The 17,976-nt window shown below is 39.4% G+C and overlaps 1 protein-coding gene across 1 annotated transcript; it reads left to right on the top strand.

The window, feature by feature from the left end:
• The first annotated feature begins 10,051 nt into the window (after positions 1–10,051).
• Positions 10,052–17,128, top strand: LOC141616902 (uncharacterized). Its single transcript, XM_074434064.1, has 7 exons — positions 10,052–11,372; positions 12,087–12,326; positions 12,723–12,812; positions 14,898–15,047; positions 15,156–15,280; positions 16,393–16,522; positions 16,834–17,128. Exons 1-7 carry the CDS (start codon positions 10,773–10,775, stop codon positions 16,957–16,959), a joined length of 1,461 nt encoding a protein of 486 aa, XP_074290165.1. The 5' UTR covers positions 10,052–10,772; the 3' UTR covers positions 16,960–17,128.
• Positions 17,129–17,976: the final 848 nt, after the last annotated feature.

The raw sequence follows: 17,976 nt of genomic DNA, 5'->3' as shown, positions 1-17,976 counted from the left end.
TAGGACTAGATCTCCTACTCTTAAGTCCCTTTTATGGACCCTACGGTTGTATGCTCTTCTCATTCGGTTTTGATATCTTTTTGCCAAGTTGAGCCGTGCCGTATCTCGACTTTCTTCGACCCGGTCTAGGGAGGCTCTCAGGCCTTCCTCATTTTCGACCGGGTCAAAGGTTTGCGTTCTAAATGTCGGCACCGCTTTCTTCATTAGCGGGACGGCCTCGGACCCATAGACTAGGTGGAATGGACTGTACCACTGTTGCTTCTTTTTCCGTGGTTCGAAGTGACCACGGGGCGCGGTAGTTCATCAACCCATCTTCCCTTTAGATCTTAAACCTTCTTTTTCAACCCGTTCAATATTGTTTTATTAGGCGCCTCCGCCGCCCATTGCTCGAGGGTGGCGACGAGGAGTATGCGAATTTGATACCGAGCTCTTCCGGCCGGTTCATCACCATGTCACTCCAAAACTCTCGGCCGTGGTCAAATACCATGACTTGGGGTAACCCAAAACGAGTTATGATGTTCTCCCAAATCACCTTTCTTACGGCCGCCGTGGTCTTGGCGAGTCATGACACCTCGACCAATTTGGTGAAATAGTCAACGGCGACGATCAGGTACTTCCTTCCTCCGGAGGCCGTCGGAAATGGTCCTAGTAAATCCATCCCCCATTGTGCAAATGGTAGGGGACTAAGTACTGGTTGCAGGTCTCGGGAAGGTGCATGTATTACCGGAGCATGCATCTGACAATTCTTGCACTTCTTGGTTTTTGCCCTGGAATCTTTCAGCATGGTAGGCCAGAAGTAGCCGGCTCGGAGAGCTTTGTGGGCTAGCGTTCTCGCCCCCATGTGGTGTCCACAGATGCCTTCGTGAATCTCTGTCAGTATTAGCTCCGCGTCGGCTGGGCCGACACATTTCAAAAGTGGTCTTATTACGGACCTTCTATACAATTCTCCTTCGAACACCAAGTACCTTGCGGCGATCCTTCTTATCTTCTGAGAGAGACTGCGGTCCTCCGGTAACTCTTTTGTTAGTTTGTATTTCATTATCGGAGTCATCCACGTCGTCTCGGCTTCGATGTCGCCCACCATGCCGACGGTCTCAGTGATGCTTTTAGCATTTCTGATATCCACCAGCACGGTTCGACCGACATTCTTGATGCTTGAATCGCAAGTTTTGAGAGAGCGTCGGCTCGGTTGTTCTCGGACACAGGGATGCACTGTATTTGGAAAGATTTCAATTTTGCGGTGTCGGCTTTTACCCTTTCCAGGTACCTCACCATCCCGTCGTCTCGAGCCTCATACTCTCCTCTGATTTGATTAGTCACTAAGAGTGAATCTGTCTTTAACACAATATGCTCCGCCCGGCGACTCTAGCTAACTCGACTCCCATTATCACCGCCTCATATTCGGATTCGTTGTTTGAGGCCGAGAAGGTAAACTTCAAGGCGTACTCAAACTCGTCCCCGTTAGGGCTAGTGATAAGGATGCCGGCTCTGAGTGTTCGCCGTGGAGGACCCGTCGGTATACACTTCCCATACGCCGGATGTGATTCTTCTTGATATGTGCACTCGGCCGGGAAGTCCGCAAGTGCTTGCCCCTTTATCGAAGGTCTCGGCTTGTCGAATGCCAAAGCGGAGAGCTCCACTGCCCATTTGATAAGTCTGCCGGATTTTTTGAATTTTTCTAACGCTTTCTCCAATGGCTGGTCGGTTAAGACCGTCACGGGATGCGCGTCGAAGTAGGGTTTCAGTTTCCTTGCGTCAACGATGACGGCGAGGGCTGCTTTTTCGATAAGTGGATAATATCTTTCGGCGGCAGTGTATGGTGATAAAGTAGATTGGGTGTTCTTTTGTTTTCTTCCCGACGATTACGGCACGCGGCCGTGGCCGAGGTAATCTGCTAAGTATAGATATAGCGTCTCCCCAGTCGGATGACCGAGGGTCGGTAGTGTCGGAAGGTGAGCTTTCGATTGCACAGCGTGCTCTGTTCCTCCCCGGCTAAAGTCTTTATTCCCTTTTAGCACTTTAAAGAACGGAGTGCTCTTGTCGGCCGACCGAGAGATGAAGCGGGCGAGGGCCGCCATCCTACAGTCAAAGATCATAACCTCTTTTCGATTTCTCGCTCCGGCAGTCTAGTATTGCTTGGACTTTCTCTCGGATTGGCATCAATTCCCCGACACTGGCAAGCACGCCGAGGAACTTGCGGCCCGGACACCGAAGTTGCATTTCATTGGGTTAAGCTTCATCTTATATTTCCTTAGTGAACAAAATGTCTCGCTCAAATCGGCCAAGTGCTCGCTGTCAGACTTGGTTTTTGCAATAGCATCGTCGACGTAAGCCTCGATGTTTTGCCCTTTTTGATCTTGAAACACTTTGTCCACCAGCCTAGTGTAAGTTGCGCCAGCGTTCTTCAAACCGAACGGCATCATTTTATACATGTATGTGCCGTTACGGTGATGAATGCACACTTAGGCATGTCTTCTTGACCATAAACACCGATGATACCCGAGAAGGCGTCTAGCAGGCTTAGCATGGTGTAGCCTGCCGTTGCGTCAATTAAACTATCTATTCGAGGCAAGGGATAACAATCTTTAGGGCACGCTTTATTAAGATTTGTAAAATCAACACACATCCTCCACGCCCGACGATTTCCTCACCAATACAACATTGGCTAGCCACTCGGGGTAAATCAAGGCATGATAAAGCCCGCCTCTAATAGTTTATCTACTTCGACTTTGATGGCCTCATCCTTCTCGGCCGAGGAGTTCCTCATCTTCGCTTGACAGGCGGCGGTGGAGAATACGTTCGGCTTGTGAACGATCACCTCCCGCTCACGCCCGGGCATCTCGGCCGAGTATGCGAAGACATCTTTGTTCTTCCTCGGCAGGTCTAGGAGATCGGCTCGAATTTTGGCTCCGGCCGACACCGACGATTACGGTGCGCCCGGGTCAATTTCCACTTCCTCGGTCTCGGCTCCTTCGACCATGCCGACGTTGGTGTGCATCGGATCACCCTCCTGCTTTGTAAGGATGGGCTCTTCCCTTTCTCTCGATTTTTCGCCACTTTGAGGGATTGCATGTTGCACCCCCGGCGGGATACTTGGACATTGACTATTTCGTCTCTTTCGTCCTTTGAGACGAGCTTTTGCGCTTCCCCCGGTCCGAGACATACATCAATGTCCGGGCCCGGATGGACATCACTGCATCGGCCTCGCTCAAAGTGACTCGGCCTATGAGAACATTGTAGGCGGACGAACCATCAATGACCACGAACTCGGATAAAACATTCTTGGCGCATCGGCTTGCCAAACATCACCGTAGCTTTGATTGACCCCGGGGTACCAGGCCGGCCCGGAGAAGTCAGATAGCGGGTTGGTGCGAGGGCTCGGGTCTTCAATCTTCAGACCGAGATTGAGAAAGTACTCCCTGAACATGATGTTTGTGTAGGCGCCTGTGTCAATCGGGCACCTTTTGACCAAGTGGTTGGCTATGTCTAGGTGGACTACAAGCGGGTCGTTGTGCGGAGCGACGACTCCCTCGTAGTCCTTATTCCCAATGGTTATATCGGGGATTGTGGAGGGGATCGCTGTTTTGGGCACAAAGTTGATGGCTTGGTATAGCTCATTCGAGTTCCGTTTGTGCCCATTAGCTGACCCACCGTTCTCGTTCCCCCGATGACAACCTGGATCACTCCCATTCGCCGGAATACGATTTTCTATTCGCCCCGTCGGAGCTTGTTTCGGGCCTCCGGCTACATACTTGCTGAGGGCCCCCTTTCGGATTAGCTCCTCGATGGCGTTCTCGGATGCCGACGGTTGTCGGTCTTATGGCCGCTTGGCCGTGGTAATCGCAAATCGGCTAAGGTCGCCGTCCCCCTCGCCTTGGGGGGCCTTGCCCATTTCGCCCTTCATTCTTGCTTAGGGCAAAGACCTCGGCCCGGTGATTTGACCAGGGGGGTGAGGCTGCTGTTACGCTTACGGGTGTATGGTCCCGAACTCCCCCCGGCGCCCGCCGAGTTCTGTTTCCTATTAAATCTCTCAGGCCATGACCGATTCCCGTCACGGCGTCCTTCATCTACGTTGTCCCGACGGCTCCTCCTCTCTGGGTGCCCAGCTTCACTGTGGCCTACCCAGGTCTTGGGATAGTCCACTACCTTTATGGCTCGGTCGGCCATCTTTCTGGCGGTGTCTAGGTTGAGGTCCTCGCACTTGATCAGCTCGTTTTTGAACTCGCCTTTCGGGAGGCCTTTCATCGATCTGCGAAGGCGCCCGATTCGGTGTTCGGCTCACGGATCTGCTGAACTTTTGCGTTGAACCTCTTCACGTAGCTTCGGAGAGACTCGTCCTCCCCGCGTCGGATAGTGAGGAGATCGATGTTTCCACGGCCCTTCTCTTGTTGCAAGCGTCTTTGGGCTATGAAGTTGTCTCTCGGAGTCGGCATAACGATATCACCGAGCCATTAGGCGGCCCCTTGTACCAACTATGGGCCATCCCATGCAGGGTCGTTGGGAAGACTCGGCACCATACCTCATCAGGCTGCTCCCATACCGACATGTACGACTCGAAAACCTCGGCATGGTCGGTTGGGTCGCTATCCCCTTTGTATGATAGGGCGGCACTTCGGTTTGGTCGGCACGAGACTTGAGGACATAGGCACTTTGAGGGGTGTCGACCACGTGTCGAATGACACGCGGGGATCGGCTCCTCGCAACCTTAGTCCTGGCTTCTCTCCATCTCGGGGGAAGGGCTTCTTGTTGTCCGACTTTGGAGAGTCGGACTTCTTTCATTTCTTCGGGCGGGCCTCGTTGTTGCTTGCCGGCGCGCCGTCCTCCCGCGAGTGGGGGAAGGACTTTGGTTTGCCACACTCGCACCACGGGCTCCGCCAGCGTCCTAGCATGCCCAGCTCCTTGTATTACTCCGGTCAAGTTGTTCGGAGTCACTTTATGGGCCCCGGTCACTGTGGAGGCGCCGCCGCCCCGTCGTCGTCGTGACGGGGTAACCGCGTACCACCCATCGGGTCCAGGAATAGCTTTAATTTGGCCGCATCGACCACATGTCCCATGATGGTGACTTGGCCGGTCGGCGGCGGTGTTTCGGCTCTATTGCATCCCGTACTTCACCGGCTCAATGACTCGGCGGTGGGACTGCCCGATCTCGAGAATGAGGGAACGCGTCATCCTGGTAGAATGCAGTTTCGTCACTCACAATTATTTCTTGTTGTTTTGACATCTTCTTAGCTCTTTGAGTGGTTTTGTTTTGTTTTTTTTTTTTTTTTTTTTGTAAGGGAGGTGACTAGCTTTTAGTATCTATCCCCACAGACGGCGCCAATTGTTCCGGGTGTAATTCCGGAGCAGGATTATGACCACGTAAGCTTGTAGAATGATGTCTTTGCTTGTCCCTTCCTTTCGCTCTCTCCTGTAAGAATGAACAAACTGAGGGCTCGGCTTGGTACCGAGCGTACTCACTCCGACGCTCAAGTCAGTAAACTTAAAGAGATAAGTTGTATGTTAACTTGGCAAAGTATTTTATAGAGAGATAAGGGAGTTTATACCAGATTTTCGGTTAGTTTTGGGATCCTTTTCTCAATGAGAGAAGTGGAGTATTTATAGACTTTCACCTTTTGTCACGTAGTGGCCAAGTGGCTAGCAGGTGGAAAGACTGTTCTACCCTCGGCCGAGGGACCCATGGCAGGCCGGCTGGGCTGGTTGACTCCATGCCGAGGGGACTGGATGCGAGTACACGGATATGCCTCTCGGCCGACTAGATGCCGAGACCGAGACCCAAGTGACAGGCCGACAGGCTGCGTCGGTTAGGCTGTCTAATACGTTGACTTACTGTCTTTTGGCTTTGACCTTGCTCAATGTGTTGGCTCGGTCAGCGGGTGCAGAATATGCCCCATCAATAATAATAATAATAATAATAATAATGATGATGATGATGATGATGATGATGATGATGATGATGATGATGATGATGATGATGATGATGATGATGATGATGATGATGATGATGATGATGATGATGATGATGATGATGATGATGATGATTAACTAGGTAGCCATCATGAACCACGTTTCACCATAAATCTAATTAGGTGAAATAATTGAGCACCGTTTTGCTAGATTGATGTCCAAAGTCTAGCCGTTTATCATCCTAATTTGACTGATTAGGTAGTCATCACGAAGCACCAACAATCTTAATTTAATTAATTAGATAAATAAAAATTGACAGACCCTAATTTCATCTTTAACAAATAAATCAAATTTGGTTGATTAATTAAAACTCAACAAATGATATTAATAACTAATAACAAGTAAATTAATTTATTATTTGATAAATTAGAATCCATCTTGTAAGTTTGAAGTCATTTGAGCAATTAAATTCAGTTTTAGGGAAAAATATTGATTTAAGAGCTCACTTGGTTCATTTTTAGGTGAAAAGGGTACAAAATAGAACGTTATGAAAAAGTTTATGTGAAAGAGTAAAGTTCGTATATGAAAAAGGTATTAATAATAGTAATATTAACATTAACAATGTTATTAATAATATTATTATTAATTAATATTCATATTCATATTAATAATAATAATAATAATAATAATAGTAATAGTATTAATTATATTAATATGAATATTATTGATTTTAATAACCATAATATTCATAATAATAACAATAATGAGGATGATTAATTAATAATAAATTAATGATGATGATGATAATAATAATAATAATAATAATAATAATAATAATAATAATAATAATAATAATAATAATAATAATAATAATAATAATAATAATAATAATAACAACAATAATAAAAATAACAATAATAATAATAATAATAATAATTATAATAATAATTAATATTATAATAACAACAATAACAATAATAATAATAACAATAATAATAATAATAAATATATAATATTAATAATATTACTAAAAACTATTAAGTTTAAGATTCGCAAAATTGAAATTGGCTGGATTTAGTGGAGTGAATCAAGTGAGCCGAAATGAATTGAATGGAGCCGAGCTGAGCTGAATCAATCGAATAAGTGAGCCAAATCAATCAATAAGTGAAATGAATTGAATCGAGCTGAATCGAATCAATACAAATTGAGCTGAACTGAAATGAGCTGAAAATAAGCCAGAAAGAACATGGCCTAAGTATTGGGGCTAAATTACTCCAATTAAGAGTTACGGGGCTTAATTTCACAATTGTAAGAAGTTATGAGGCTAAGGCCCTGTTCTTTCTGACTTTTTAGAGTTTGAATCAATCAATGATGGAGCTGAATCAATCAATGAATCGAATCGAATCAATGGAGCTGAATCGAATCGAATCAATCAATGGAGTGAACTGAATCGAATCAATCAATGGAGCCCAGAATCAATCAATCGAATCGAATCAATGAAGTGAATTGAATCAAATAATCATATTAATAATAATAATAATAATAATAATAATAATAATAATAATAATAATAATAATAATAATAATAATAATAATAATAGTATTCAATATTATTGTTATTATCAACTATAATATATTAATATTCATAGTATAATAGTAATACTAAAATTAATATTTATAAGGAAAAAATTATAATATTATATATGAATAATCATAAATTATAATAATGAAAAAATAGTATTTTTCTACTAATAATATTTTTAATAACAATAATAAATAATAAGGTCATATTAATAATGATATTAGTAAAATAATTGTTTAGAATAAAAACACTCAAGTAAGCGTTGCTCGAATTCAGGTCCTGGTAAACACTCAAGCCTATGCTTGCTCTCTTCGGATGGATCTTTCACGCGTAACAAAGGCCTCAGAGGGTATGCAAAAGGTCCTTCTCTGATGCCTTACGATAATGGTGGATAGTCGGGACCTTGCTTGAAGCTAAGGTCTCTGTGCCCTCTTGTAGTAGCTCGAGTAGTCTTACTTCTAGAGAGAGGAAGTTGTTGGTGATAAGTTTTTACCATTGATTGGTGAATAGTGAGATATTTATAGGTTTTATGTGTACCTCAAATGATGGTTTGGCAAGCACGGTTACCATATTCGCTATGAATACGCCTTACCGATTCGCGATTCGCTTATAGAAAATGTGTTGCATGTATTTTCAGTAATCAACTTGATAGAATTCGCTTTTAACGATTTGTGATTCGTAGGGTACCAAGCGAATTTGTAACCATGTTGGCAAGCGTGTTGACTTGTAAGACCCCGTATTGGCAAGTGAGTCAAGTCGGTTCGGTGTGCCTCATTAATAATATTAATAATAAGGGTTTTTCTAACCTATGCCCACTAGGCATAGGATAATAAACCAAAAAAGGAAAGTATTAAATGAGATTTTCATGGGAAATTGTAATATCTCATCACTTTTACTTTTCTTCACAAAAAAATACATTTAATACTTTCCTATTTTAGTTTCTTATCCTATGCCTAGTGGGCATAGGTTAGAAAAACCGTAATAATAAATGTTATGAATTTTAATAATAATACCAATAAATGTTATGAATTTTAATAATAATACCAATAATAATTATAATAACAACGACAATAATAATAATAATAATAATAATAATAATAATAATAATAATAATAATAATAAATAAATAAATAAATAAATAAATAAATTATTAACAATATTATTAATTATAATTATAATAATAATAAATAATAAATAATATTAATATTAAAAAAATAGTATTATTGTTAACAAAATTAATAATAACTATTATTTAAATTAGTAAAGCTGAAATAAGCTGAATTTAATGGAACTCAACTTTAATCGAACCCAGTTGAATCAATCGAATGGAGTGAACTAAACCGAATCAACTAAATGGAGTAAATCGAATCGAATCAATCAATGAATGGAGTGAATCAATCAATTTGAACTGAATCAAATGGTGAAAATAAGCCAGAAAGAACGGGGCCTAAATCACCACTTTCCCGGATTTGTAAAAGTTAAGGGTTACCATATAAAAAAACCCTATAATTTAGGTATTTCTATCCTAGATTTCCCTTTTCTTTTTTTAATAATAAAATAAGGGATTTTCTACAAGGTAACCCTTAGTTTTTTCGATTCCTATAAGGTAACCCTCTATTTAATGAATCTCACACTAATAACCCTATACTCTATATAAACTAATAAGCATAACCTTAAATTTGCAATCCGTTAATTTTGGCTGTTAACTTGGTGATGTGGCTGTTAAGTTGGTGACATGGACCACCTTAGTTAATTTCCCAAATTGCCTCACTTTACTGCATCCAAACATACTGATTATGTGAAAAGTAAGCATCTTTATACCAAATTACCGAGCACTTCATCTACCTATGCTACTTCCCCAATCAAATTATGAATTTCAAAGCATGAACTCAAGCAATTAACTACTGGTTATTTGAAAAGTAAACATCTTTATACTAATTGCCTTTGCATTTACCAGGTGGTGAATATAGTTACAAGGTTTTATTTGGGCAGTGTCTTCATGGTCATGAAACAGTTGATGCTTCCTCTGGAACTAATGGCTTAACTCTATTTGATTAGCCACGATAACAAAAAACTACATCAGATTATACAAAATTAAACAATATTGTGTTAATAACAAACAAAAATAAAAGGAGAAAGATGAATACCTGAAAAACCACAAATGAAGGATGAAGAATGCAAGTGATTGATGAAAGAATCGATAAATTTTGGGTTTGATTAGACGATGAATTGCGGGTTCAGAAACCCTAGTTTGGCAGATTAAGGGTGAAAGGTTTTGAAAATGGAACAGGGGGGATGAGGTATGTGAAAGGGTGTTGGGGTTTCTGAAATGATCGATGATCATAATTTGGGAGCTTGGGTTTTGTTTTTGTTCTATCTCCATCTCATTGCTTAGTCATCAGTGATTCAACCCCCCATTGCCATGTCAACATAACATATCATCACTTAACGTTAAAGGTTGACGGAATTAAACCTTAATGTCACGCTAATTACTTTTTAGGAAGTAGAGGGTTATTAGTGTGAGATTCATTAAATAGAGGGTTACCTTATAGAATTCGAAAAAGCTAAGGGTTACCTTGTAAAAAATCCCATAAAATAATAATATAAATGAAATCCTAGATTTTAAGGTGACGAAAATAAGTCCCATTTTTGTCCACAAAAACCCATTTCTCACAATCGTGGCAATTCTTCTTTCCTCTCAAAATCTCTTCATCTGTTCCCTTAGTTTATTTTTTTGTTTGATCATCAATTTCATCACCAACCCACCCATCACTCATAACTCACTCCCTTATCTCGGTTTTTCTTTTTTTTTTGTTGGGTAGTTTAGTGTAACTTTGATGAAGAAAACCCAGATTTGAAGCAGGTTTGTTTACTCATTATCTTGTAAAATTTTATGGGTTTTTAGTAATAGGGTAAAGGATAGTACAAAAGGTAATTATTTCGAGCCTAATTTGCTTGAAAAGTTGGATTTTTTCAATTTTTGGAGCTCAAATACAATAATTTCATTCCTCTTGGTACTCAATAGGAGTATTTGGGTAGAGGATTCGAAGAAAGTTTAAATCTTTGGATGAATTTTGGGTTGTATCAATGATTTGAAGGTTAATTCGATGTTAATTTGAGTGAAAATAGAAGAAAGTTTGCATCTTGGGAAGTGATTATAGTTTTAGTTTCTATTTTATAAGTTTGAAGGGTAGGAACCCTAGTTTTAGCCTTGTTGATTACTTGTCACTTGATTTTTGTGTGAAAGTTAAGGACAAAGTGAAAGAAAGGTTACATCTTGGTGTAGAATGTCGGTAGAGAGGTCGTTTGAGGCGTGGGAAGAGGTGCAAAGGCATGGTTTAGATTTGGCTGATAAGCTTGCACAAGGGTTTTCAGGTTTAATTCATTCACACATTAGCCCACCTTCATTTCCATGGCCACCATTACCAAACCCTCCTAAACCCCCTCTTTTCGATGTCGATTTTGCTCAAAACATCTTCCCTAGGGAGTTCATTTTTACCCCAATTAATGGGAGTTTAAATGGATACCACAACAACCCAATTGTTGACATTGGGAATAGGATTGGCCAAGCTGGGGCTGAGTTTGGTGGGTTCTTTAATGGTTTGGTTCAACAGGTAATGGGGGTGGTATCAATCGTGCCGTTTTTGGGCGGTGGTGGTGGTGGTGAGAGTGATAAAGGGATGGTTAAGGTTGTTCATGGTGGGGGGAATGGTGTTGGTGGGCCTGGGACTGATATGAGCATTTTAATTAGGGAGGATTTGGGGTCTTTGGCTGAGCAGTTGGGGGATTTAAGGCTTGGGGAGAACGAGGGTGATAGTGGTGGTGGTGGCAACGACGATGTTTCAGGGTTTAATTTGAAGATTGCTAGTCTATTTGGCAAATCACAGGTATACTTTTGAGAATTATATTTTATGAAGATTATGAGTTCGTATTTTCTACTTATTTATGCAGTTGTATCTGTACACGATATTTGCTTTTCCCCTTATTTTATTTGTTTCAAGTTTTCAACTTCTTTCAGGTAGTTTGTTATGACAGTCTAAGCTGCAGTAGTACTGATTAAAATGTTCTTTTGATTACTTGAAATGATTGTATTGTTGTGTTATGGGTTAGGCTTTTGTGGGGGCATGTTTTTTTTTTTTTTTTCCTTGTTCTCGTTTGAAGTACATGTTATTAGCTTAGCCTCGAGTCTTTCCTAAGTTGATTCCAGTTTCTTGTTTGGAGTTAAATACGTTAATCCACCACCGTCCAATTGAGCTGTAAAATTTGGCTCAAAAGGGTGTAATCATCTCACACCCTTATGTGAATTATATTAAAATAAGAAATGCAATTACACTTGGTTTTAGAAACCATATATCTTAAAACTTGGTATTGTCTTCTGTTTCTAATTGTCGTTGTTTCTCTTAGAATATTATATCTTGGAAGATGATGTTTTATGATGCCTTATTTGACACTTCTTCCTCGCTTTTACTTAATTGTTCGTTTCCGTAACGGACTTGGTGGAGCTCAGTGTCTTCTGATTAATCAAGGTGGTTTGCTTCCTTGTTCCCGACATTTGTCTTTTCATCTAGTCTAATGACTCGACTATCGGCTAATTTTTGTAGGGGTCTGTCAACATAACATCGGCATACGACAGTAGATCCCGTGATGTACAAAATTCTATTGTTGCACGTGGAGATTTATGGAGACTTGAAGCATCTAGTGGAGGCTCAACATCAGGGACTGAGAATTCATCTCTATTCCTTGTCCAGCTTGGACCTCTACTTTTTATCCGTGATACAACTTTTCTCTTGCCAATTCATTTGTCAAAGAGACATTTGCTTTGGTACGGCTATGACAAAAAGGTATATCCCTCGCTGAAATAAGTTTCAACAACGAAATTTTAACACTTTTATTATTATAATATGGGATCTCATTTTTTTAATTATTGACTATTTATCGTGTTTTCCCTTTTTTCCTCCTAAAATTCTTTTTTCTTTTCATTATGTTACATGTTGACGGTTGTAATTGATGATTCATGTTAGCCGACTGCGTCTAAGGCTCTCTTCTTGTTGTTGATAACACTTTTTGGGCAGGTTACTTTGTAGCATCTCATATGTCTAAAGGTTCTGAAAGTTTTGTTTACTAATATACATTTGCTTCTGGCATGTGCATGTGGACCTATGTTTATTCTATGCCAATCAGTTAATTTTTTTTTGGTCATATAAACTTGTACTAACCTTTTGTTTCATTGTTTCTAGAATGGCTTACATTCCATCTGTCCGGCAGTTTGGTCAAAGCATAGAAGGTGGCTTGTGATGTCGATGATTTGTCTCAATCCTTTTGCTTGTGTAAGTCAAACAGATGTTTTGTTCAGAATAAAGATTGAAAGTTTATTTGTGTTCTATCTTGAGTGAACTCTATATGACAATGATGAACTTATTTAGCTATTGCCCGGTAACAAATTAACAATTACTGTTGAACATCATTCTCAATTACTCGCTGTATTTCTGGCTAGCGACTATACAAAAGCACATTTTTTAAAACTTCCTGCTTATAGCCTTTTTAGGTGTAAATTGCGGGAAGGGGGGTAATGAGGGAAGTTCTCTTCAGCTATTAACATTTCAAAGAGTTTACTGGCATGTGGTTTGGTGCTTAGGTTTAGGCATTTAGCTTAATAGAGGCCAAGTGACAAGCAAGTATAGGTAACGGGCTAACGGCTCACATTTTTTCCATGCTTGATGTGTAACTGTGTATGCATGCAGAATGCTATATCCTTTTTTCGCCACTTATCTAAGGTTAGAACTTAGAATATGCTTTCTATTATGGATTCTTTGAATAATAGAATCACAACAGGATGGTTATTTGTGAATATCAAGAGAGATTATTGTAGATACAGTTATTGTGATATCACTTGTTTGAGTTGATGGGAATACTGATGTCCAAGGATTTTGATGAAAGGAGGGAGCTACACTGTTTAAAAGATTAGGTGATTCTTGGTTATTACTGAAGGATCTTATTTTTACCGTAAAACCAGCTAACTTTTAGCGAATCAGGGTCAATCAACTATATACGCCGGATATGTTACATATCTAGTTTTTCTTTGATGTCAACTGTCAAGGGGATCTGACCCCTGTCTGGCCCTTCGAAAATCTGCCATTGCCATATGGAATTTGACTTCTGTAAGCGTGAATATTCAGTTCAGAGCGGAATGTTGTTGAATTATGGATAGATTTGATCAGGTTGAGTCAACTTCTGTAAGCGTAGATATTCAGTTCAACTAGTATGTTACCAAGGATCTGGATAAATTTCCGTAATTGCTTTTTCACATATGCATCTTACTCTTTCACATACTTATTTCCATAAAATTTCCAAACAATACCCCTCACCTCAAATTGTAACTATAAATTCTCCCTTCTTTTTTATTTTCACTAAAAACCTAATTTAATTCCTTCAAATTTTACCAATTAAGATTTCTAATTCTCTTTTACAATCAGTACTTCTCTTCGTTTTATCAATAAATTATAAGATTCTTAATTGGACCAAGTTAATTGAATCGTATTTTTTATATAATTAGGGTTAAATCTTCTTTTAATTGGTCTTTTTTTGAGGAAGTGATTTGTGGTGACATTCCCAAAGTGATAAACAGAGTACATCAAATTGATTTGTTCTGAAAGTTAGCCATCACATGCATATGGGAACAATGGGCTATTTAATTTGGATTTTTTGATCAATCAGAGTAGTAAAAAATTAACCAATGCCCTTCGGTTCTTCTCAGTTGATCCATCATACGTCATCAGGGGTGGTGGTAGAGGTGTGGGTCCATGGTGAGTAGTGGTAGGAGGAGGAGGTGGTGGTGTGGGGAGTGGTAAAAGGAGGGGGGGGGGGGGGGGTGTAAAATAGGAGTGAAAAATGGAAGGGGTATAATTGGAAATGTTGTATGTGATTGAGTAAGGTGCTTATATGAAAGAGCAAGGGCCTAATTTTCCTGCTCACTTGTTCATTGGCAGCTGGCTTGATTAAATCTGTGTGTTAAAAAAAATATGTTTTGTTGCTCCAATCACTAAGGATGTGCTTGATTAACTACTGCAGCACCTTTTATAAACCTCCTACCAAAAGACGATTTTAGCGAAAAAAGATATTTTCCGGCTGATGTCAATCATGAAAGATCTTTTTTTTTGTTTGCCTATAACAGACTTTTGGTAGGAGGTTTGCAGTAAATATTCAATGGTACAATTTTAATTTTTTTTTTTAACAAGGATAAGTATTAGAAATGGGATATGGAAAAGGCAGGAGTTTTGGATGAGTATAGAAAGGTAGGAGTTATGATTTGATCGTTTATTTGCATAGTTATGATGACCGATGCTAATATACAATGTACTCTCTTCATTCATGAGACCGTAACACTATTCCTGTGTGGATTGGGCGGCTTGCAGTCATTCATGGACGTGCAATTTCCAAATGGGCAGCTCACTTATGTGGCAGGGGAAGGCTTAAATACTAGTGCCTTCCTTCCTATCTGTGGTGGCCTTCTTCAAGTTCAGGGTCAGTATCCCGGGGAGATGAGGTTCAGCTTTTCTTGTAAGGTAGGATTGCAGACTCTGTTACAGGCCTGTGGGGCTTAATGATAATGTTTGGTGCTTGTAAGATGATTCTTTTTTGAGAGATTGTGCTTCATTTTCATATGTTCTCAGAATAAATGGGGAACGCGAGTTACTCCTATGGTACAATGGCCTGATAAATCACTTGCACTTGGTTTTACGCAAGATTTGGCTTGGAAACGCTCAGGTCTTTTGGTGAGACCAACTATCCAGTTTAAGTAAGTATGAATATTCTATCCTCTAAGCCTCATCACCAGTTCTCATTTCCGTACGGGTTCCTTGTTTGTTGTAAGAATGGAGGTATAAGGCTGGAACAATAATAAAGGGTAGGGGAGGTATTTGAACTTGGTTTATGGGTTGCTCTTTATTGTGGCTGAATATGCTTGCAACTTTATGTGCTACTACTCTCCATCGCACTTCTATAGTTATATTGCCTCTGACTTTGATGGTCAACTTTCACCATGAATCTCTCCAAACATACATATATATAGTGGTACAATATCAAATTTGTCATGTTTGATTTATCAAAACAACTACTCCGTATTAACAAGTTATCTTTCGTAGAAGGTGTATCTGCATATACTTGTAGAAAATAGCAGTCAGAGTTGACCATTAAAGTCTAAGCCAGCCAATATAAATATGATAGAGGGAGTACCCTTTAGTTATTCTGCCTGTCTCCTTAACATAAGAAATAAAAAGCTAAAATGCTTACGATGAATTTGGAAAAAAATTTCATTGTAGAGCATCACTGGACACTGGTTAATGAGTGGATTCTATCCTAATGGTTTCATTCATCCTGTTTGATTATTCCTGTGATTAGTGTTTATGATTAATCTTTTGTGGGTGGTTGCTGATGTGGAGTGCGACTAGAAAATTGGGAAGGCGAAATATAAGGCAACCAAGGAAGAAGCAGAATAATTAGGGGGTGATTTGGGCAAAGTAGGGGGAGCATTGAAGCAGAAAACCGAAAAAAAAAAACATAGAGTAGAGGTAGATAACCTACTTCTCTGATAAGAGGCAGCAGGACAGCAGTTAAGTATATGAAGTTTTCAAGTTACACTATTTGTGTTTCACATGGACTAATAAGAGTTTGGGATGAACAGTAGGGTACTTCTCTGGTTTGTAGGTTGTAGGGTTAAATACCGTTTTCCTTTGTAGTAGTCCCTTCTGACTCCTTTCACACCAAATAAAACTTTTCACTTAAGGTGGAAGCCATAATGATGTACGGAGTACTGGAGTAGTAGTTTTGAAGATTAACATGTCTTTTGAGCATAGAGATGGTACTTTTTTGCTCGTTTGCATACACCTTATTATTTAATTTGTATTTTAGTCTATGCCCCACTATTGGCGGAAGTGATCCAGGAGTAAGAGCAGAACTTATTCACTCTGTGAAGGAGCAGTTGAGTCTGATCTATGGATGTTCATGCTCCACATATCCCTCAGCATATGCATCTGTATCAGTAAGTTTCTCAATGTTTTTTTTTCTACCCTCCCTTTATTTAACATTCCTTTAGATGATGGTCAGAATTGATAGCTAATATCGATAACATAACAAATTCTCATATTATGAATAATTAGACTGATTCTTAATATGAGATAGTTATTCCCTTGATTTCAGTTTTTAGTTGGTTCATGTGTATGCGGGAGGTGATTTTTATTGCACTGGGTTGGTCTCGCGTTATATTAATACAAGACCATCTCAGTTGTATTTGTATCGATAAAACTGTGACTAATTTAATTTGTTTGTGCCCTTTGCCCAAAACACTTTCAGCTTGGCAGGTCTAAATGGAACGGGAATGTTGGTAATACCGGCGTAGTACTGAGAGTGGAGACTCCGCTCAACAATGTCGGAAGACCGGCCTTCTCTGTGCAATTGAACAGCGGTATCGAGTTTTAGCCTCAAGGCCCTCAATGTATATAATCTCACTTGTAAACATACCTCCCCAGTCCACCTGTGAATATGTATGTAGCCTCTTATAATCCTGCTTGTCTGGATTCTGAAATTTTGGGATAACCCTCTCATCTTACATATTACAATTATAAATCTCCCTTTTAGTGTTCAGGAATTTACTCGATGCAATCTCCCTGGATTTTGAAATTTTGCTTAAGCAATCGTTTCGACTTGTGATCATAATGTTTTCATGACTGACTATTTAGTAAAATATTTTTTTCCGATGTAAAGGGTTTACATGGGAAGTTCAATCTCAGATGAAATTTTAATTATTTGTAAACTAATCCTTACCATACCTGGGGTCCTTGACAACTGTTTTTGTTAATGCAAAATATGAAGCCAATGACAAGGTACTTGAAAAAAGCTTCATTTGAAGTCTTTACAACATTTGTTCCCTAGAAATGACTAAAACAACAAAATCGAAGGGACAAGCAATATAACTTGCATTAGTATGCTTTTGAGTTCCGAGTCTGAGAATTGGTACAATGTGCGTAAACGCTTACTAGATGACCATCTCCTATCTACAAAAAAATTATCGTATCCACCAAAATTTTCTGCCTAACATTAAAAAACCTAGGACACTGTCTAATACAATATTTGATTTGAATGTATTAAGTGGGACTATGGCCATGTTTTTTTTAAACATTTTATTTTCACCACTTGATTCTTGAACTTCATTCATTATTTCATTTCACTCACTTCATTCGATTCGATTATTTTCACTAAGTTGTAGACATTTCATTTCTACTTATCTAAGATTTTATTAATATTTTAATATTTATTTATTTATCATTATATTATAATTGTTATAACAATATTATTAATATTTTTATTATTGTTATTAATTAATTCATCATCACAATTATTATTATTATTATTATAATGAATATTGTGATTACTACAATCAATAATATCGATATTAATATAAATAATACAATTACTAATACTCTTATTAATATGAAT

The sequence above is a fragment of the Silene latifolia genome, chromosome X (genome assembly GCF_048544455.1).
Source record: "Silene latifolia isolate original U9 population chromosome X, ASM4854445v1, whole genome shotgun sequence".
Taxonomy (NCBI): domain Eukaryota; kingdom Viridiplantae; phylum Streptophyta; class Magnoliopsida; order Caryophyllales; family Caryophyllaceae; genus Silene; species Silene latifolia.
This window is presented reverse-complemented; position numbering and strand designations above follow the sequence as displayed.

Excerpts from the sequence above, each read along its gene's own strand:
- LOC141616902 (XM_074434064.1), top strand. The coding sequence starts at position 10,773 with ATGTCGGTAGAGAGGTCGTTTGAGGCGTGGGAAGAGGTGCAAAGGCAT. Across the intron at positions 15,281-16,392 it reads AGACCAACTATCCAGTTTAA|TCTATGCCCCACTATTGGCG; the intron begins GTAAGTATGAAT and ends TTTGTATTTTAG. Across the intron at positions 16,523-16,833 it reads CAGCATATGCATCTGTATCA|CTTGGCAGGTCTAAATGGAA; the intron begins GTAAGTTTCTCA and ends AAACACTTTCAG.